General features: G+C 46.7%; 1 protein-coding gene across 1 annotated transcript; it reads left to right on the top strand.

Moving 5' to 3' along the window:
• Nucleotides 1-695: 695 nt before the first annotated feature.
• On the top strand, nucleotides 696-2723 carry LOC109746270 (uncharacterized). Its single transcript, XM_020305388.4, has 3 exons — nucleotides 696-1052; nucleotides 1266-1341; nucleotides 1550-2723. The coding sequence occupies exons 1-3, from the start codon at nucleotides 1026-1028 to the stop codon at nucleotides 2443-2445; spliced, it is 999 nt and encodes a 332-aa protein (XP_020160977.1). The 5' UTR covers nucleotides 696-1025; the 3' UTR covers nucleotides 2446-2723.
• Nucleotides 2724-20497: the final 17774 nt, after the last annotated feature.

Here is a 20497-nt window from a genome sequence, read left to right as displayed (position 1 = left end):
ACACACACGCACCCGTTGGACTTTGTGACAAAACAAAACTCTTCCTTTGCACAGGGGAGCGAAAGCGGTGGCCTTTCTTTTGCGCATTTGGCACGATAAAGGCGGCCACTATGCACGACTAATCAATCACTCCGTCCATGCCCGGTTGCCTAGACCAACACAACACTCCATGGGAGGGGCAAAGAATCTTAGCAAGAACTCCACAGGAGGAATTCTCCTGGTGTGTGTTATAAGATTATATTTGGTTTGTGTGCTTGCGCGTCGTGGTTTTGTGCCGTCGCCTTCCTGGAATCTAGCTATCCTCGCTTTTGCTTGCGTGAGTAGTGAAACTTTGCTACCCGCCTGTAAATGAAAATGATATTACAACAACAGAAAGGGAGACATATTGGTGTTATAAATCTTAAAGCAATAATAATAGGGCCTACTTTTGGCTAATAGATAGCATGTTAAGCTAACAGAATGCCGTGAGAAAATTTGCATGTGAAGTTTGTGAGCTTCCTAACTAAAATGATCGTTTCGACACTTTGAGAAATTCACAAATACCCTAGTATTACACGACGATTTGACCGTCCCATGTGTGAACTGAAAAAGATTCAGCACCAGAAAGAAACATTCAAGCGCCATTCGTCCTCTGAAAGCAGCTCCGGCCTACATCAAAATCTCACCTATACAGCTCATGATGAGCTCAAAAAGAAGAGGAAGGAGCCATCACCAGTACCACCTCCATAGGTAATAGGTTTAGTTCCAAGCAACTTTACCTCCTCCTGCTCAAATGTTTCTTCAGAAAAGAAGAGAGAAGCCTCAAAGGGTGTGTTTTGCCCACATGTAAAGCCACCTCCCCTAGTCACAAACCAACTAGTTTATACATATGCCCAACCCAACGCCCACTACTCTCCATGCTTGTTCTTTCTACACCTTTCACTTGTTAAACCAGTGCCGGGTATAAAATCTCCCCAGCCCTCCCCCACAAGGCTCCCCCACTTTCCCCTCTCCCCGACTGCGAATCATTCCGCTCGTCGCTCGACATGGCGACGGAACCTGTAGAGTTTCAGGTGATCACATTCAACATACTAGCTGTGATCCTTCTGTAATTGTGGTCTTGCACTAGTGATACTTCTGGTCATGAGCATGTTCATGTGTCTGATCAAGCACTAGATTTTTTTTGTTGGATTACTATTTAAGTCATGTGCGAGTTGTTGTTGTTGTCTTGTTGACGATATTTGCATGGAAGTGTGCTGAGGATGGTTTGGTTTGCTCTGATGTAGGTTGTGGTGCTCAGGGTGTCCATCCATTGTGAAGGGTGCAAAAAGAAGGTGAAGAAGGTGCTCCTACATATTGATGGTATGCCTCGCTGATTTGATTGATCGCCATGTGTTGTTTCAGATGCCTTTGTAGAAATTTCCATGCTGGGAACTCTGATAGGATATTTGCATGTGCATCTCTAAGCAAACACTGCCATACTAACATGTACAAAGAAGGCGCAAGAACCAAAATAATCATGGTTATGCTGAGTTACTGAACAAAATTTCCGTTTCCTTTGATCTTGCAGGCGTATACAGATGTGACATCGACGCCCGGAGAAACAGGGTGGCGGTCACAGTCTCTCCAAAGATCGACGCCGGGATCCTCGTCGCGAGGCTGCGCAAGTCCGGCAAACTGGCGGAGCCTTGGCCGGAGGAGCCCAAACAGCAGCAGGAGCCGCCGCCTCCTGCAGAGAGCCAAAGCCAAGAAGCCAAGAACCAAGCAGATGATGCCAGCAAGCCTAACGAGGCCGCCGAGAAGCCCGCCGCCGAGCCAAGCACCGCCCAGCCTCCGGCGCCGGAACCCGAGAAGACCGCCGAAGAGACCCCACCGCCGGCCGAAGAAAGCAAAGGGCCCGACGAGGCCAAGGCGGAGACAGGGCCGCAACAACAACCCAGCGAGGCGAACGGGAAAGCCAAGCAGCAGCAGCAGCACCAGGAGCAGCATGATCATCATGATAAGCCGATGAACGCCAGGGTGACGATGGAGTTCGACGACGCCCGCAGCAGAGGCGTCTACGGCTACGGGGGCCCCCACCAGTACATGCCAGCCACACGGCAGCCGCCGGTGCACGTCATGAGCTACAACGTGGCACGGCCGATGGCGAGCTCGTCATACTACGCCGCCGCGCCGACGCCGGCGGCGATGCCCACGCCCATGGCGAGGCCAGGGCCGTCGCACGGCGGCTACATAGACGAGTACGCGCCTCCGAACTACTACAGCCGGCCAGCGCCATCGGCGTACGAGCCCTACTACTACCCCGATCCCCAGCCGTCGCCGTACCAGCATCAGCGTTCTGCGGCCGAGGACTACTACTACGGAGCGCCGCCGCCGCCTCCGCAGAGGAGCGCCTTCTCGCCGCCGCGGGAGGCCTACGGCGACATGTTCAACGACGAGAATGCCAATTCTTGCAGCGTGATGTGAAGGATCCATTCGGCAGGTTTAGCTAGTTAATTTAATGTTCTTTAACTGAGGACCTCTCCATGTGTTAGAGCCGAGATTTTAGTAGTAGCAGCCGATGTATTAGCAGTATTGCTCAGGTTCCATGCTAGTACTAGAATAAAACGAGCTGAGCTTGGTGCATGCATGCATGAGAGGAAGAACGGGAGGGATTCATGGAACAGCTCTGATCGATGCTTACTGGAGCAATTTTGTAATATACTTCCTCTGTATTTGAACTGCAAACACGTCTTACATTTAAATAGGAGCCTCTTCTACGGAAGGCTCTGAGGAGCGTGTCGAAATCATCTTAATTCTTATACATATGGTTATCGTTGACTGCTGCTTCGTCTGGCAACGATGGTATCCTCAGAGTATGGTGCTCCGATGGCTGTTTGGCATGCGGTGTTCTTGTGCTCCTCCGGCCGGCAGCTACTTCGGTAATGCTGATGGTGGATGGCGGATGACGATTTGGTTCAGCAATCGACCCCCTTAGCGACATGTTTATAATTATTTTTTCTATGGGTGTGTTTTTCTGTTGTGTCGTGATGGTTGTCCTTTTTGGTGTTGTATAGTGTGGACCGTGTGTGTTGTTTGTAACTTACAACTTTATATGATGAACACATAATAAATACTCCCTCCGTTCCTAAATATTTGTCTTTCTAGAGATTTCAACAAGTGACTACATACGGAGCAAAATGAGTGAATCTACACTCTAAAATATGTCTATATACATTTGTATGTGGTATTTATTTAAAATCTTTAGAAAGACAAATATTTAGGAACGGAGGGAGTATGAGATGAGCCTCTTTGTTGAGAACCTTGGGAGAAATCGTCGAGAAATTGGAGCGTCAGAAGGGTGCCTGATTATTATTTTTTGCATCTGGTGTCAATAAATATATTATTTCCTCAATTAGGGGCCCAACCCAAAAAGGACCCAAATAGTTCACACTGCCTACCCCCAGGTGTCATTTTACCTCCTAGCTCCCTCTCTCTCCACAATCCACATCTTCTATTCCTTTGTAATTTGTTTGATGATGCCTTTTTTTTATTTGGGCACCAAGATGTCTCCCTCATGGTTCCACGCCCACCAGCGTTTGCAGAAGGGCAGGCCGGGGACAATGGCAGCAGCAGCCCCAACGACAACACCCCTAACATGGATGGTGAAACTTCACATGGAGCGATACCAACAACATCGACTAGTGCGGTTAAGTCCATCACGTACAGTTGAGCCGCCGCCTCGTCCTCCTCCTCCAAAAAAAAGCTAGGTTCCTGCCTCTCGCCGGCGTTGCCGCAGGTCCGCCTCGTTTCCGGTGGCCTTAGGGCCATGGAGGCGCGGTGGATCCTGGCAAGGGCTGGCGGAAGAGCTTCGATTTTTGTCGTTCCTTTCTGTTTCGTTAGGGTTTATGTCCTGCTCAGGAAGATAAGACGGCGGCGGCTCCCTGAAGATGGAATAAAGATCTCTCCGCCTAGCCTCCGTTCCGGCGGTGCGTCTAGCATCGTTGGTGGGCGTGTGGAGGTGTGTCTCCGGCGTATCTATCTTTGATGGATTTTCTCGGATCTCGTCGTTCTTCGCCTACTTTCGTGTGCCTTTGGATTGGATCCTTTCGATCTACGTTATTCTTCATCGGCGGCGGTTGTTGTTCTGGTGCGCTGATCCTATGGGCCTTAGCAGGACGACTTATCGACTGTCTACTAACACAAGTTGTGCCTGACTCTGGCGATGGAGGGGCGATGACGGCGGCGCCCCTTCAGCTTGCTTCAGTCCTTGTAGTCGTCGCTAGGTGGTCTATGAATCTGGATGTAATTTTTATTATTTCTGGTATTCGTTGTACTACCATGATTGAAGATGAATTGACTGAAAGTTTTCTCGTAAAAAAGAAGTCCATAACGTACAGTTAAATGCCCTTATCGCACACATAGTTAAAACACCCTATCGCACACAGTCCTTCAACAAAGGGTAAGTCTACTTCTCCTTTATATAATTTCTTTCTTTTGAACCTTGATAACTACAATTAACTAAAAGTTGTATATATTTTGTAGGTTTCACTGGGTTCTAATTGCTATAGTTACGGATGAAGGGAAAATACGGATGTTTAGGACCACGAAAAGTGCTATAAACAGTTAAATACGGATGTTTAGGACCACGAAAAGTTAATTGTACATCCGTGCTATAAACAGTTGAATACGGATGTTTAGCGCCGCGGGTTGCGGGAATGAGCCGAGCCGATATCTAAATCGTTTCATCTCCCTCGTTCCCTTCAGCTCCCGACGCAGCCTCTCGCCTGCTTCTCTTGCGCCTATAAAAGGGAGGTCGCTCCTCTCAGAGAGACGCACCAGAACTTCTTCTTCCTCTCGCCACCGGTTCCTTTCTCTGAGCTGCTGCAGTCTTTCTCATCCCGGCTTGCGGCGTGCATGCCGCGAGTCGGGACAGTAGGCCTCCGAAACCGCACCACTTTTAGTCTTGTACAGGAGAAGGGTGATAAGGTTTTTGGGGAGCGCTCCGCGCGACTACTGACTTCTTCATCACGAACTCCGACGACTACTTCCCCGACGTCGACAACCTCATCGACGACATGGCTGGAGAGGATGTCGACCCCAAGTCCAGTGCTTCTGCTGCTGCTGTCCCGTACGTGTTCTTGTTCTTTCTGTTAGGAGTCCTGTTACAGTTCTTGGCTCTAGTTTCTGCCCTACATATGTTAGGTTCTATGTCGTATAAGCAACTTCATCTAGTGTCTGTTCAAGATGTGTCTAGCTCAAGTTCATATATGCAGACGTTGTTTACCTTCTCTCTGTCAGATTGCATGATTTGCTTTATATTTGCTATATTAGTCATGCTTTATCTAGTATTTTCGTTAGCAAAATTATTTGGTAAATTGCTCATATTTCCAACAATCCAAAAACCTTATTATAGGCAATTTACACCAAGTGGTTTTGCTGCTTCCATGAGACCTCCTATGTTTGAGGGTATCCACTATAAGAGGTGGCGCGTGAGAGCAGTCTTATGGTTTCAAACCATGAGTTGCTATGACGCCACTCTTGGCAAACCTGAAGGAGAGCTTGATGCTCAACAGGCACAAGCTTTTCAGAAAATGGATACTCTGTTTAAGGCTGCTCTCTTGAGTGTTATTGGTGAGAACATAGTTGATGCTTATACGTCAATTGATAATGGAAAAGATATGTGGGATGCACTCGAGGCCAAGTTTGGGGTCTCGGATGCTGGCACTGAGGTGTACATCATGGAGCAATTCTATGATTACAGGATGACTGAAGAGCGCTCCGTGGTTGAGCAAGCTCATGAGATACAGTCATTTGCTAGAGAACTTGAGCACTTCAGTTGTATGCTACCGGACAAGTTTGTTACCGGAGGTATCATCAATAAGCTTCCTCCTTCATGGAGGAACTTTGCTACCTTACTGAAGCATAAGAGGCAGGAGTTTTCCGTTCCGGATCTCATTGGCACTCTTGATGTGGAAGAAAAGGCGAGAGCAAAGGACACACGTGCTCGAGGTATTGAGGGAGGATCTATTGCCAATCTGGTACAGAAGAAGAACTTCCTACCCCACAAGTTCAAGAACAAGGGCAAGTTTGATGGTAAAGCAAAGTTTGATGGGAAGAACAAGGCTGTGCAACACACGAACTTCAAGAAGAAGAATGACAAGAAGAAAGGTGCTTGTCATGTGTGTGGGGATCCTGATCATTGGGCTCCTAGTTGCCCTAATCACTATGACAAGCGTCATCCTGGGAAAGGCGGCAAGACCGCTAATGTTGTCATTGGAGACACTGACATAAAGGATGCTGGGTATGGTATATTTCCCACTATTCTTTCAGTATGTCATTCTCCTGATTGGTTGATTGACACGGGTGCTAATGTGCATGTATGCGGTGATATTTCCATGTTTCATCTTATCAGACCGCAGGGACTTCAACCGTGCTGATGGGCAATGGTTCAAGTGCTTCTGTTCGTGGTGTTGGCACGGTCGATCTGAAGTTTATTTCGGGGAAGATCGTGCGGCTGAAGAACGTGCATTATGTCCCCTCCGTCAATAAAAATCTTGTTAGCGGATCTCTTCTGTGTAGAGATGGCTACAAGCTTGTCTTTGAGTCGAATAAATTTGTAATATCCAAGTATGGAACCTTCGTTGGTAAAGGCTATGAGTCAGGAGGCCTGTTTCGTTTATCCTTATCAGACGTTTGCAATAAAGTTGTTAATCATATTTGCAACAATAGTGAATCAAATGTGTGGCATTCACGTCTTTGTCATGTTAACTTTGGTTGCATGTCGCGACTAGCGAAGTTGAACTTAATCCCTAGTTTCACCACTATCAAGGGATCTAAGTGTCAAGTGTGTGTGCAAGCTAAGCAACCTCGTAAGTCTCACACGACTGCGGAAACGAGAAATCTTGCACCACTCGAGCTCATACATTCAGATCTATGTGAAATGAATGGTGTTTTGACAAAAGGTGGAAAGAAATATTTCATGACGTTAATTGACGACTTCACTAGATACTGTCGTGTGTATCTTCTGAAATCTAAGGATGAGGCTTTGAACTGTTTCAAGATCTATAAAGCTGAAGTGGAAAACCAACTTGATCAAAAAATCAAGAGCTTAGGTCCGACCGTGGTGGAGAGTATTTTTCCAATGATTTTGATGCTTTTTGTGCGGAACATGGTATAATCCATGAGAGGACGCCTCCCTACTCACCTCAGTCAAATGGGGTGGCCGAAAGAAAGAACCATACTCTAACTGATTTGGTTAACGCCATGTTAGACGCATCGGGTCTCTCCAAGGCATGGTGGGGGGAGGCGATATTGACGGCATCTCATGTCCTAAACCGAGTCCCCACAAAGAACAAAGAGATAACTCCATTCGAGGAATGGGAGAAGAAAAGGTTAAAACTCTCTTATCTGCGAACATGGTATTGTTTGGCGAAAGTCAATGTTCCAATTCCAAAGAAGCGGAAGCTTGGACCAAAGACTGTGGATTGTGTTTTCCTGGGATATGCTTTTCATAGCATTGGCTATAGATTCTTGGTTGTAAAATCTGAGGTACTTGACATGCATGTCGGTACGATCATGGAGTCGAATGATGCGAATTTCTTTGAAGATATCTTTCCCATGAAGGATATGTCTACCTCGTCTAATCAGGAGATGCCTAGTTCATCAAATCAGGAACTAGTTACAATTACCGAACCTGCCATTTCGATGGAACACTTTGAAAATTCTATGGAGGAGAACAATGAAGTTCCTACTAGGAGCAAGAGACAGAGGATTGCAAAGTCCTTTGGTGATGATTTTCTTGTGTATCTCATAGATGACACTCCCAGTTCTATTTCAGAGGCCTATGCATCTGAAGATGCTGACTACTGGAAGGAAGCGGTTCGAGAGATGGATTCCATCTTGGCGAATGAAACTTGGGAGATAACTGATCGTCCTTATGGGTGCAAACCTATAGGATGCAAATGGGTATTCAAGAAGAAGCTTAGGCCTGATGGTACTATTGAAAAGTACAAGGCTCGGCTCGTGGCTAAGGGTTATACCCAAAAGGAAGGTGAAGACTTCTTTGATACTTACTCACCTGTGGCTCGACTGACCACTATTCGAGTTCTACTTTCACTAGCTGCCTCACATGGTCTTCTCGTTCATCAAATGGATGTTAAGAATGCTTTCCTGAATGGAGAGTTGGACGAGGAAATTTATATGGAACAAGCAGATGGGTTTGTACTAGATGGTCAGGAAGGAAAAGTGTGCAAGTTGCTGAAGTCTTTGTATGGACTCAAGCAAGCACCCAAACAGTGGCATGAGAAGTTTGAAAGAACTTTAACCGCTGCAGGCTTCGTTGTAAACGAAGCTGATAAATGTGTGTACTATCGCCATGGTGGGGGCGAAGGAGTTATTCTTTGCTTGTATGTTGATGACATACTGATTTTCAGAACAAATCTGAATGTTATTAAGGAGGTCAAGGATTTCCTATCTCGTTGTTTTGAGATGAAGGATTTAGGAGTGGTTGATGTCATTTTGAACATCAAGTTGTTGAGAGACGATGATGGTGGGATTCATTGCTTCAATCTCACTATGTGGAAAAGATCTTGAGTCGCTTTGGCTATAGTGACTGCAAGCCCTCTCCAACACCATATGTTGCGAGTGTGTTATACTTCGAAAGAATCGAAGAATTGCTAGAGATCAATTGAAATATTCTCAGATTATTGGCTCGCTTATGTACTTAGCCAGTGCTACAAGACCTGACATCTCTTTTTCTGTTAGAAAACTGAGTCGGTTTGTCTCAAAACCAGGAGATGTTCTTTGGAAAGCTCTAGAGAGAGTTTTGCATTATTTGAAAGGCACTGCGAATTATGGAATTCACTACACTGGGCACCCAAAGGTGCTTGAAGGGTATAGTGACTCAAAATGGATCTCAGATGCTGATGAGATAAAGGCCACGAGCGGTTATGTATTCACTCATGGAGGTGGCGCTGTTTCTTGGAAGTCTTGCAAGCAGACCATCTTAACGAGGTCAACAATGGAAGCAGAACTCACATCACTAGATACAGCTACGGTCGAAGCAGATTGGCTTCGCAGGCTCTTGAATGACTTGCCGGTTGTTGAGAAACCTGTACCGGGTATCCTTATGAACTGCGACAATCAAACTGTGATCACGAAAGTGAGCAGCTCAAAGGATAACATGAAGTCATCAAGACACGTTCAGAGAAGGTTAAAGTCTGTCAGGAAAATGAGAAACTCCGGAGTTATTGCATTGGATTATATCCAAATGTCTAAAAATCTGGCAGATCCTTTTACTAAGGGTCTATCCCGTAATGTGATCGATAATGCATCGAGGGAGATGGGTATGAGACCCACAATACGAGTTGTTCACAGTGGTAACCTATTCTTTGTGATCGGAGATCCCGTGAATTAGATGTGGAAGACAAGCTGTTGATCAACTGAGAGGAGAGTATCCTTACTATTAACAATACCACTCCATGAAGATGCAATACTCTCCTAAAACTGTATGGCAGGTTGATATATATCTTAATGTGTTCTAAGTGGCTCATTTAAGCAGAGATGTTGTCCTGCAGAACATCTTTTGAAGAACACACCTATATGAGTCTGATTGTTAAACGTCGCAATCTATGAGAGTAGGGTTCTCTCTAGTAAACTCATGAAAGGTCTCGGAGTATGACACATAAGCTCCACCCGCGGGGAAGACCCACGGTAGCCACGTATCGGTCAAGGCTTTATGTGAAGCTAGATTCGTAGAAAACTTGCAGTTCAAGGCCCAGTCCACTGTTCAAGTTGCTTACTAGTGTAGCATAGAGTTCTAGGTGGAAGTGCTGGAAATATGCCCTAGAGGCAATAATAAAATGGTTATTATTATATTTCCTTGTTCATGATAATTGTCTATTGTTCATGCTATAATTGTGTTATCTGGAAATCGTAATACATGTGTGAATACATAGACCACAACATGTCCCTAGTGAGCCTCTAGTTGACTAGCTCGTTGATCAACAGATAGTCATGGTTTCCTGACTATGGACATTGGATGCCATTGATAACGGGATCACATCATTAGGAGAATGATGTGATGGACAAGACCCAATCCTAAGCATAGCACAAAACATCGTGTAGTTCGTTTGCTAGAGCTTTTCCAATGTCAAGTATCATTTCCTTAGACCATGAGATCGTGCAACTCCCGGATACCGTAGGAGTGCTTTGGTTGTACCAAACGTCACAACGTAACTGGGTGACTATAAAGGTGCACTACGGGTATCTCCGAAAGTGTCTGTTGGGTTGGCACGGATCGAGACTGGGATTTGTCACTCCGTATGACGGAGAGGTATCTCTGGGCCCACTCGGTAATGCATCATCATAATGAGCTCAATGTGACCAAGTGTCCGGTCACGGGATCATGCATTACGGTACGAGTAAAGTGACTTGCCGGTAACGAGATTGAACGAGGTATTGGGATACCGACGATCGAATCTCGGGCAAGTAACGTACCGATTGACAAAGGGAATTGTATACGGGATTGATTGAATCCTTGACATCGTGGTTCATCCGATGAGATCATCGTGGAACATGTGGGAGCCAACATGGGTATCCAGATCCCGCTGTTGGTTATTGACCGGAGAGGCGTCTCGGTCATGTCTGCATGTCTCCCGAACCCGTAGGGTCTACACACTTAAGGTTCGGTGACGCTAGGGTTGTAGAGATATTAGTATGCGGAAACCCGAAAGTTGTTCGGAGTCCCGGATGAGATCCCGGACGTCACGAGGAGTTCCGGAATGGTCCGGAGGTGAAGAATTATATATAGGAAGTCCAGTTTCGGCCACCGGGAAAGTTTCGGGGGTTATCGGTATTGTACCGGGAGCACCGGAAGGGTCCCGGGGGTCCACCGGGTGGGGCCACCTATCCCGAAGGGCCCCATGGGCTGAAGTGGGGAGGGGAACCAGCCACTGGTGGGCTGGTGCGCCCCCCATGGGCCTCCCCTGCGCCTAGGGTTGGAAACCCTGGGGGGGGCGCCCCACTTGGCTTGGGGGGCAAGCCACCCCCTTGGCCGCCGCCCCCCCCTCAGATGGGATCTCCAGGGGGCCGGCGCCCCCCAGGGCCCCTATAAATAGTGGGGGGGAGGGAGGGCAGCCGCACAACAGCCCCTGGCGCCTCCCTCTCCCTCCCGTGACACCTCTCCCTCCCGCTTGCGCTTGGCGAAGCCCTGCCGGGATCCCCGCTACTTCCACCACCACGTCGTCGTGCTGCTGGATCTCCATCAACCTCTCCTTCCCCCTTGCTGGATCAAGAAGGAGGAGACGTCGCTACTCCGTACGTGTGTTGAACGCGGAGGTGCCGTCCGTTCGGCGCTCGGTCATCGGTGATTTGGATCACAACGAGTACGACTCCATCAACCCCGTTCACTTGAACGCTTCCGCTCGCGATCTACAAGGGTATGTGGATGCACTCCTTCCTTCTCGTTGCTACTAAACTCCATAGATGGACTTGGTGATGCGTAGAAAATTTTAAAATTCTGCAACGATCCCCAACAGTGGCATCATGAGCCAGGCCTATGCGTAGTTACTATGCACGAGTAGAACACAAAGCAGTTGTGGGCGTAGATGTTGTCAATTTTTCTTGCCACTACTAGTCTTATCTTGTTTCGGCAGTATTGTGGGATGAAGCGACCCGGACCGACCTTACACGTACACTTACGTGAGACAGGTTCCACCGACTGACATGCACTAGTTGCATAAGGTGGCTAGCGGGTGTCTGTCTCTCCCACTTTAGTCGGAACGGATTCGATGAAAAGGGTCCTTATGAAGGGTAAATAGAAATTGGCATATCACATTGTGGTTTTACGTAGGTAAGAAACGTTCTTGCTAGAAACCTATAGAAGCCACATAAAAACTTGCAACAACAATTAGAGGACATCTAACTTGTTTTTGCAGCATGTGCCTTGTGATGTGATATGGCCAGAAGATGTGATGAATGATATATGTGATGTATGAGATTGATCACGTTCTTGTAATAGGAATCATGACTTGCATGTCGATGAGTATGACAACCGGCAGGAGCCATAGGAGTTGTCTTTATTTTTTGTATGACCTGCGTGTCATTGAATAACGCCATGTAAATTACTTTACTTTATTGCTAAACGCGTTAGCCATAGAAGTAGAAGTAATCGTTGGCGTGACAACTTCATGAAGACACGATGATGGAGATCATGGTGTCATGCCGGTGACGAAGATGATCATGGCGCCCCGAAGATGGAGATCAAAGGAGCAAAATGATATTGGCCATATCATGTCACTATTTGATTGCATGTGATGTTTATCATGTTTTACATCTTATTTGCTTAGTACGACGGTAGTAAGTAAGATGATCCCTTATAATAATTTCAAGAAAGTGTTCCCCCTAACTGTGCACCGTTGCGAAGGTTCGTTGTTTCGAAGCACCACGTGATGATCGGGTGTGATAGATTCTAACGTTCGCATACAACGGGTGTTGACGAGCCTAGCATGTACAGACATGGCCTCGGAACACACGCAATACACTTAGGTTGACTTGACGAGCCTAGCATGTACAGACATGGCCTCGGAACACGGAAGACCGAAAGGTCGAGCATGATTCGTATAGAAGATACGATCAACATGAAGATGTTCACCGATCTTGACTAGTCCGTCTCACGTGATGATCGGACACGGCCTAGTTGACTCGGATCATGTTTCACTTAGATGACTAGAGGGATGTCTATCTGAGTGGGAGTTCATTGAATAATTTGATTAGATGAACTTAATTATCATGAACTTAGTCTAAAATCTTTACAATATGTCTTGTAGATCAAATGCCCCACGTTGCCTTCAACTTCAACGCGTTCCTAGAGAAAACCAAGCTGAAAGATGATGGCAGCAACTATACGGACTGGGTCCGGAACCTGAGGATCATCCTCATAGCTGCCAAGAAAGATTATGTCCTAGAAGCACCGCTAGGTGAAGCACCCATCCCAGAGAACCAAGACGTTATGAACGCTTGGCAATCACGTGCTGATGATTACTCCCTCGTTCAGTGCGGCATGCTTTACAGCTTAGAACCGGGGCTCCAAAAGTGTTTTGAGAAACATGGAGCATATGAGATGTTCGAAGAGCTGAAAATGGTTTTCCAAGCTCATGCCCGGGTCGAGAGATATGAAGTCTCCGACAAGTTCTTCAGTTGTAAAATGGAGGAAAACAGTTCTATCAGTGAGCACATACTCAGAATGTCTGGGTTACACAACCGCTTGTCTCAGCTGGGAGTTAATCTCCCGGATGACGCGGTCATTGACAGAATCCTTCAGTCGCTTCCACCAAGCTACAAGAGCTTTGTGATGAACTTCAATATGCAGGGGATGGAAAAGACCATTCCTGAGGTATATTCAATGCTGAAATCAGCGGAGGTGGAGATCAAAAAGGAACATCAAGTGTTGATGGTGAATAAAACCACTAAGTTCAAGAAAGGCAAGGGTAAGAAGAACTTCAAGAAGGACGGCAAGGGATTGCCGCGCCCGGTAAGCCAGTTGCCGGGAAGAAGTCGAAGAATGGACCCAAGCCTGAGACTGAGTGCTTTTATTGCAAGGGAAGTGGTCACTGGAAGCGGAACTGCCCCAAATACTTAGCGGACAAAAAGGCCGGCAACACCAAAGGTATATGTGATATACATGTAATTGATGTGTACCTTACCAGTACTCGTAGTAGCTCCTGGGTATTTGATACCGGTGCGGTTGCTCATATTTGTAACTCAAAACAGGAGCTGCGGAATTAGCGGAGACTGGCGAAGGACGAGGTGACGATGCGCGTCGGGAATGGTTCCAAGGTCGATGTGATCGCCGTCGGCACGATGCCTCTACATTTACCTACGGGATTAGTTTTAAACCTCAATAATTGTTATTTAGTGCCAGCTTTGAGCATGAACATTGTATCAGGATCTCGTTTAATTCGAGATGGCTACTCATTTAAATCCGAGAATAATGGTTGTTCTATTTATATGAGAGATATGTTTTATGGTCATGCCCCGCTGGTTAATGGTTTATTCTTAATGAATCTCGAACGTGATGTTACACACATTCATAGTGTGAATACCAAAAGATGTAAAGTTGATAACGATAGTCCCACATACTTGTGGCACTGCCGGCTTGGTCACATTGGTGTCAAGCGCATGAAGAAGCTCCATGCTGATGGACTTTTAGAGTCTCTCGATTATGAATCATTTGACACATGCGAACCATGCCTCATGGGCAAAATGACCAAGACTCCGTTCTCCGGAACAACGGAGCGAGCAACCAACTTATTGGAAATCATACATACCGATGTGTGCGGTCCAATGAGTGTTGAGGCTCGCGGAGGATATCGTTATGTTCTCACTCTCACTGATGACTTGAGTAGATATGGGTATGTCTACCTAATGAAACACAAGTCTGAAACCTTTGAAAAGTTCAAGGAATTTCAGAGTGAGGTTGAGAATCAACGTGACATGAAAATAAAGTTCTTACGATCAGATCGTGGGGGAGAATATTTAAGTCACGAATTTGGTACGCACTTAAGGAAATGTGGAGTCGTTTCACAACTCACGCCGCCTGGAACACCTCAGCGAAATGGTGTGTCCGAACGTCGTAATCGCACTCTATTGGATCTATGATGTCTCTTACCGATCTACCGCTCTCATTTGGGGCTATGCTTTAGAGACTGCCGCATTCACTTTAAATAGGGCTCCGTCGAAATCCTTTGAGACGACACCGTATGAATTATGGTTTGGGAAGAAACCTAAGCTGTCGTTTCTAAAAGTTTGGGGATGCCATGCTTATGTCAAGAAACTTCAACCTGAAAAGCTCGAACTCAAGTCGGAAAATGCGTCTTCATAGGATACCCTAAGGAAACCATTGGGTATACCTTCTACCTCAGATCCGAAGGCAAAATCTTTGTTGCCAAAAACGGGTCCTTTCTGGAGAAAGAGTTTCTCTCGAAATAAGTGAGTGGGAGGAAAGTGGAACTTGATGAGGTGATAGTCACCCCTTCCGAACCGGAAAGTAGCGCAGCGCGGGAAGATGTTCCTGTGGTGCCTACACCGACTGGGGAGGAAGTTAATGATGATGATCATGAAGCTTCGGATCAAGTTACTGCTGAACTTCGTAGGTCCAGAAGGACACGTTCCGCACCAGAGTGGTACGGCAACCCTGTCCTGGAAATCATGTTGTTGGACAACGGTGAACCTTCGAACTATGAAGAAGCGATGGCGGGCCCGGATTCCGACAAATGGCTAGAAGCCATGAAATCCGAGATAGGATCCATGTATGAAAATGAAGTATGGACTTTGACTGACTTGCCCGATGATCGGCGAGCCATAGAAAATAAATGGATCTTTAAGAAGAAGACAGACGCGGATGGTAATGTGACCGTCTATAAGGCTCGACTTGTCGCTAAGGGTTATCGACAAGTTCAAGGGGTTGACTACGATGAGACTTTCTCACCCATAGCGAAGCTGAAGTCCGTCCGAATCATGTTAGCAATTGCTGCATTCTATGATTATGAGATATGGCAAATGGACGTCAAAACGGCATTCCTTAACGGCTTTCTTAAGGAAGAATTGTATATGATGTAGCCGGAAGGTTTTGTCGATCCTAAGAATGCTAAAAAGGTATGCAAGCTGCAGCGCTCCATCTATGGGCTGGTGCAAGCATCTCGGAGTTGGAACATTCGATTTGATGAGATGATCAAATCGTTTGGATTTACACAGAGTTATGGAGAAGCCTGTGTTTACAAGAAAGTGAGTGGGAGCTCTGTAGCATTTCTTTTATTATATGTGGATGACATACTATTGATGGGAAATGATATAGAATTCTTGGAAAGTATAAAGGCCTACTTGAATAAGTGTTTTTCAATGAAGGACCTTGGAGAAGCTGCTTATATATTAGGCATCAAGATCTATAGAGATAGATCAAGACGCCTCATTGGTCTTTCACAGAGTACGTACCTTCACAAGATATTGAAGAAGTTCAATATGGATAAGTCCAAGAAGGGGTTCTTGCCTATATTGCAAGGTGTGCAATTGAGCACGGCTCAATGCCCGACCACGACAGAAGATAGAGAAAAGATGAGTGTCATCCCCTATGCCTCAGCCATAGGGTCTATTATGTATGCCATGCTGTGTACCAGACCTGATGTAAACCTTGCCGTAAGTTTGGTAGGAAGGTACCAAATTAATCCCGGCATGGAACACTAGACAGCGGTCAAGAATATCCTGAAGTACATGAAGAGGACTAAGGATATGTTTCTCGTTTATGGAGGTGACGAAGAGCTCGTCGTAAAGGGTTACGTCGACGCTAGCTTCGACACAGATCTGGATGACTCGAAGTCACAAACCGGATACGTGTATATTTTGAATGGAGGGGCAGTAAGTTGGTGTAGTTGCAAGCAAAGCGTCGTGGCGGGATCTACATGTGAAGCGGAGTACATGGCGGCCTCAGAGGCAGCGCAAGAAGCAATCTGGATGAAGGAGTTCATTACCGACCTAGGGGTGATTCCCAATGCGTCGGGGCCGATGACTCTCTTCTGTGACAACACTGGAGCTATTGTCCTTGCCAAGGAGCCCAGGTTTCACAGGAAGACCAGGCATATCAAGTGTCGCTTCAACTCCATTCGTGAAAGTGTTCAAAATGGAGACATAGATATTTGTAAAGTACATCCGGACCTGAATGTAGCAGATCCGTTGACTAAACCTCTCCCTAGAGCAAAACATGATCAACACCAGAACTCTATGGGTGCTCGATTCATCACAATGTAACTAGATTATTGACTCTAGTGCAAGTGGGAGACTGTTGGAAATATGCCCTAGAGGCAATAATAAAATGGTTATTATTATATTTCCTTGTTCATGATAATTGTCTATTGTTCATGCTATAATTGTGTTATCCGGAAATCGTAATACATGTGTGAATACATAGACCACAACATGTCCCTAGTGAGCCTCTAGTTGACTAGCTCGTTGATCAACAGATAGTCATGGTTTCCTGACTATGGACATTGGATGTCATTGATAACGGGATCACATCATTAGGAGAATGATGTGATGGACAAGACCCAATCCTAAGCATAGCACAAAAGATCGTGTAGTTCGTTTGCTAGAGCTTTTCCAATGTCAAGTATAATTTCCTTAGACCATGAGATCGTGCAACTCCCGGATACCGTAGGAGTGCTTTGGGTGTACCAAACGTCACAACGTAACTGGGTGACTATAAAGGTGCACTACGGGTATCTCCGAAAGTGTCTGTTGGGTTGGCACGGATCGAGACTGGGATTTGTCACTTCGTATGACGAAGAGGTATCTCTGGGCCCACTCGGTAATGCATCATCATAATGAGCTCAATGTGACCAAGTGTCTGGTCACGGGATCATGCATTACGGTACGAGTAAAGTGACTTGCCGGTAACGAGATTGAACGAGATATTGGGATACCGACGATCGAATCTCGGGCAAGTAACGTACCGATTGACAAAGGGAATTGTATACGGGATTGATTGAATCCTTGACATCGTGGTTCATCCGATGAGATCATCGTGGAACATGTGGGAGCCAACATGGGTATCCAGATCCCGTTGTTGGTTATTGACCGGAGAGGCGTCTCGGTCAAGTCTGCATGTCTCCCGAACCCGTAGGGTCTACACACTTAAGGTTCGGTGACGCTAGGGTTGTAGAGATATTAGTATGCGGAAACCCGAAAGTTGTTCGGAGTCCCGGATGAGATCCCGGACGTCACGAGGAGTTCCAGAATGGTCCGGAGTTGAAGAATTATATATAGGAAGTCCAGTTTCGGCCACCGGGAAAGTTTCGGGGGTTATCGGTATTGTACCGGGAGCACCGGAAGGGTCCCGGGGGTCCACTGGGTGGGGCCACCTATCCCGGAGGGCCCCATGGGCTGAAGTGGGGAGGGGAACCAGCCACTGGTGGGCTGGTGCGCCCCCCATGGGCCTCCCCTGCGCCTAGGGTTGGAAACCCTGGGGGTGGGGGGCGCCCCACTTGGCTTGGGGGGCAAGCCACCCCCTTGGCGGCCGCCCCCCCCCCCCTCAGATGGGATCTCCAGGGGGCCGGCGCCCCCCAGGGCCCCTATAAATAGTGGGCGGAGGGAGGGCAGCCGCACAACAGCCCCGGGCGCCTCCCTCTCCCTCCCGTGACACCTCTCCCTCCCGCTTGCGCTGGGCGAAGCCCTGCCGGGATCCCCGCTACTTCCACCACCACGCCGTCGTGCTGCTGGATCTCCATCAACCTCTCCTTCCCCCTTGCTGGATCAAGAAGGAGGAGACGTCGCTGCTCCGTACGTGTGTTGAACGCGGAGGTGCCGTCCGTTCGGCGCTAGGATCATCGGTGATTTGGATCACGACGAGTACGACTCCATCAACCCCGTTCTCTTGAATGCTTCCGCTCGCGATCTACCAGGGTATGTAGATGCACTCCTTCCTTCTCGTTGCTACTAAACTCCATAGATGGATCTTGGTGATGCGTAGAAAATTTTAAAATTCTGCAACGATCCCCAACAGGAAGTTCAACTTAACAGTCTCCACTGCAGTACCGGTATATAAAACAGTGTTTTGGAACTAAAGGCAAATTCTATGTGCCTCTAGGATCTGGTGGGGGATTGCTGGAATTTTATATATTTATGGGCCTAGCCCAATAACAATTTCAGAAATTCCTAATAAATCCTAGAGGCCCACTTAGCCCATTCGTGCAAGGCAAGGGACACTACTAAAGTTTAGTCCCACATTGCTAGTTTAGAGGGAGTTGGACCTCTTTATAAGGGAGGTTCTTTCCCCATATGTATGAGCATGAGAACAAGAGGGACATCCACGCGCGCTCCTCCTCCGCCGCCCGCCTCGCCACGCCTCGCCGCGCCGTGGGTTGCGGGAATGAGCCGAGCCGATGTCTAAATTTTTGCCACGCACTATGGGTATACGAAAGGTCACTCGGGAGCTGGAAAGTTTTTGCTGTAGTGGATATTGAATACGAATGCTGCACCCTTCGGCTGCTATCTGTTCGTTTCATCTCCCTCGTTCCCTTCAGCTCCCGAGGCAGCCTCTCGCCTCCTTCTCTTGCGCCTATAAAAGGGAGGTCGCTCCTCTCAGAGAGACGCACCAGAACTTCTTCTTCCTCTCGCCACCGGTTCCTTTCGCTGAGCTGCTGCAGTCTTTCTCATCCCGGCTTGCGGCGTGCACCGCGAGTTGGGACAGTAGGCCTCCAAAACCGCACCACTTTGAGTCCTGTACGGAAGAAGGGTGATAAGGTTTTTGGGGAGCGCTCCGCGCGACTACTGACTTCTTCATCACGGACTCCGACGACTACTTCCCCGACGACGACTTCTTCCCCGACGTCAACAACCTCATCGACGACATGGCTGGAGAGGATGTCGGCCCCAAGTCCAGTGCTTCTGCTGCTGCTGTCCCGTACGTGTTCTTGTTCTTTCTGTTTGGAGTCCTGTTACAGTTCTTGGCTCTAGTTTCTGCCCTACATATGTTAGGTTCTATGTCGTATAAGCAACTTCATCTAGTGTATGTTCAAGATGTGTCTAGCTCAAGTTCATATATGCAGACGCTGTTTACCTTCTCTCTGTTAGATTGCATGATTTGCTTTATATTTGCTATATTAGTCATGCTTTATCTAGTATTTCCGTTAGCAAAATTATTTGGTAAATTGCTCATATTTCCAACAATTTCTTCTGTGCATTTTCAAAGCGTTCCAACTATATATTCATGAAGGAGACAAAACAAAGTTAACCTAAATGATTTGATACACGTCCATGATGTTCAAGTGAGTATCCTCCTGCACCACCAAAGCAATTTGTAACATTGTACTTTATTTGTTCGATAATATCATCACACATCGCTACAGTATTTATCAGTGCCACCAATAACCAGATGGGTCACTTCTGTGTGGGTTCCATGGTGTGTACAACATGAACCTCGTGATGAGTAAGGCTTCAGCTGCAAAGCCTATATGGAGCGAGGCATTAAACTTGAACTTCCTTTTAGTATTGGTTTAGTTGATGATATTCCTGCAGTTTGATGCTAAAAGTATCATATCAACCATTACAAAATTTTCAAAACATCCACGGAAACAATCTGCAGAAAATTTGGCAGGAAAGCCTATATGGAGTGAAGCATTAAATTTGAACTTACTTTCAGTATTTTCTTAGTTGATGATATTCCCGCGGTTCGATGCGAGTAGTATCATATCAGTCATTACATAATTTTCAAAACATCCATGGAAACAATCTGCAGAAAAAAGACCTAGCGTTCCATGGTAGCTGAATTCTTACTTGAACATTGCCAGAATGAAGGAGAGTTTTGCCCCAACGCAGTCTGAATCGTGATGACTTTTTGTTACAAGTGAATTATAATCACTCATCCTAGATTCCATTCTTACTGCATTAACATTATTGTATGTACATTGTAAAATATCGATAGTTTTGATCTATAGGTCTCATGTCATATACTTGTGTTATTATAGACATGGTACTTACTCTTTGTCAA

The sequence above is a fragment of the Aegilops tauschii genome, chromosome 3 (assembly GCF_002575655.3).
Source record: "Aegilops tauschii subsp. strangulata cultivar AL8/78 chromosome 3, Aet v6.0, whole genome shotgun sequence".
In the NCBI taxonomy this organism is placed as follows: Eukaryota; Viridiplantae; Streptophyta; class Magnoliopsida; order Poales; family Poaceae; genus Aegilops; species Aegilops tauschii.
This window is presented reverse-complemented; position numbering and strand designations above follow the sequence as displayed.